Source organism: Lactuca saligna, chromosome 4, assembly GCF_052625555.1.
Source record: "Lactuca saligna cultivar CGN05327 chromosome 4, ASM5262555v1, whole genome shotgun sequence".
NCBI lineage: Eukaryota > Viridiplantae > Streptophyta > Magnoliopsida > Asterales > Asteraceae > Lactuca > Lactuca saligna.
The window spans coordinates 300,433,562-300,435,527 of NC_136420.1; the positions used below are offsets into that span (position 1 = coordinate 300,433,562).

A 1,966-nucleotide genomic window follows, 5' to 3' on the forward strand; every position below is an offset into this window, starting at 1 on the left:
TTGTAGCTGTTCAAAAACAACTAGGGTATCTTTTTTAATTTATTTAAATAATAACAAAATAAATAATTAATTTGTTTATGTTATTCGTTGATTTTGTTCCTTAAGTACAATGTACTTCAAACGTTCCTTTTGTCCTTGAATAATTTTTTTTTCAATGTAGGTTATGCTTCCTTGGTGAATGTTGAAATCTAACAAAATTTAGAATTAGGTTTTTGGGATAGATCATTGGAGATAAATAACTTAAAACAAATTTAATAAATAATTTGTAAAAAATGTTATATAAGATGGAAGTAGTTGGAGATGACACAAACTATGTTAATTTTGGAAATTTTACATAGACCCCCTTACACTTTCGAATAATTTCCCATATACAACAAAGTTTCGGTGGCCCATGTGAAAAAATATTCCAGCTGTATAAAGCCGTTACATGGTCCCACAAAAAACAACACGTATAACGTGTAATTATTGTCATTGTGGGTCCCACACGTACAAACACATCGAACCTTGTTTACCTTAACGGCTACTTATACTCACGTCTTCGGCTTCTACTCTTCATCCCTTCCCTCACTCTCTCTCTCTAAAACACACACACACAGTCTCTCTTTCTCTCTCTAGAAACAAACATGGAAATGAAGAACGTCGTCGTTCTAGCATTCATCTGCGCCATTTTCGCCGCCGTCGGAGGTCAAGCCCCAGCTGCTTCCCCGACGATTGCGCCTCCTACGACTGTCGTAACGCCTACTGCTTCACCAACCGTAGCACCGCCGGCGAAGTCTCCAGTTTCTGCTCCTCCGATGGTTTCTGTTCCTACTCCGGTTAGTTCACCACCTGCTGCGGTGCCAGTGAGTTCTCCACCTGCTGCGGTGCCGGTGAGTTCTCCACCAACGATTGAATCTCCACCGGTTCCTGAACCAGTGAGCTCTCCTGCACCAGAGATTGCTTCTACACCTGAAGCTTCTGCTCCGGCACCCAGCAAGAGGAAGACGAAGATGAATGCTCCATCGCCGTCGCCTACCGAGGCACTTTCTCCTGGACCGAGTGGCGACGACTCTCCCTCTCCTGCTCCTAATTCAGCCGACGTCGCCGACGAGGTAATTCCGATGTCTTACTTTTAGCTAAACTTAACCACTTTATGTTTTTATTTTATAATTTTATAATTTTATATAATTTAATTGGTGTGAAAATGGAAATTTGCAGAGTGGAGCCGACAGATTGAAGAGCGTACATATGGTGGTGGGGAGCTTGGTGATGGGATTGGCTGCTTTCAGCTGGCTCTAGATTTATATTATTTATTTATTATTTTTGAAATTTATTTATTTTTTTGTATGATCTGTAATTGCCTTTTGTTTCCCTATCATTGTATTTTGTTTACGCATATATACTATTTACCACATTTATGTTTTGTTGTGTGATTTATTTCACCTAATAAAAAAAGAAAAAGAAAAAGTAGCCTTATTTTCATTATAGGTCTATTTGGTATTTATGAATGGAACAACAAAGAGAATAAAATAGACCTAATGATTTGACAATCTAATACATTCAATTCTTATGTATAATTTGACAATATAATAAAATGGATCATTACCATTTTAATTGTTATTGTTACGCTTGATTACTTTAGTGAAATAAAATAGATTTTTAATCTGTTTGGTATGGTAGGAATAAGATGAGAATGAAATTAAATTTGTTGACAATAAGCATTGCTCTTGCATATACAAACTCTGCTCTCCGAGTTTTTTTTTTTTTTTTTTTTTTCAGACATCAGCAATATTCTTTTATGGTTTTTTGAGGTGATAAAAGTTTTATTATAGAAATGAATTGCCAATTTTTCTCCATGAAACCTATAATTTGTTGATAGTCATTTACTGAAAAAAAAATCTTCTGAACATGGTCCCTTGAAAATCTTTTAGACAAGGATCGACAAACAGAAAATTTTAAATTCCATATTTTCTAGAGACCGTATAAA

At 35.9% G+C, this 1,966-nt stretch overlaps 1 protein-coding gene across 1 annotated transcript; it reads left to right on the forward strand.

Annotated features, from left to right (window-relative positions):
• The first annotated feature begins 536 nt into the window (after positions 1–536).
• On the forward strand, positions 537–1,402 carry LOC145043869 (uncharacterized). Its single transcript, XM_078992642.1, has 2 exons — positions 537–1,091; positions 1,198–1,402. Exons 1-2 carry the CDS (start codon positions 624–626, stop codon positions 1,276–1,278), a joined length of 549 nt encoding a protein of 182 aa, XP_078848768.1. The 5' UTR covers positions 537–623; the 3' UTR covers positions 1,279–1,402.
• The last annotated feature ends 564 nt before the right edge of the window (positions 1,403–1,966 follow it).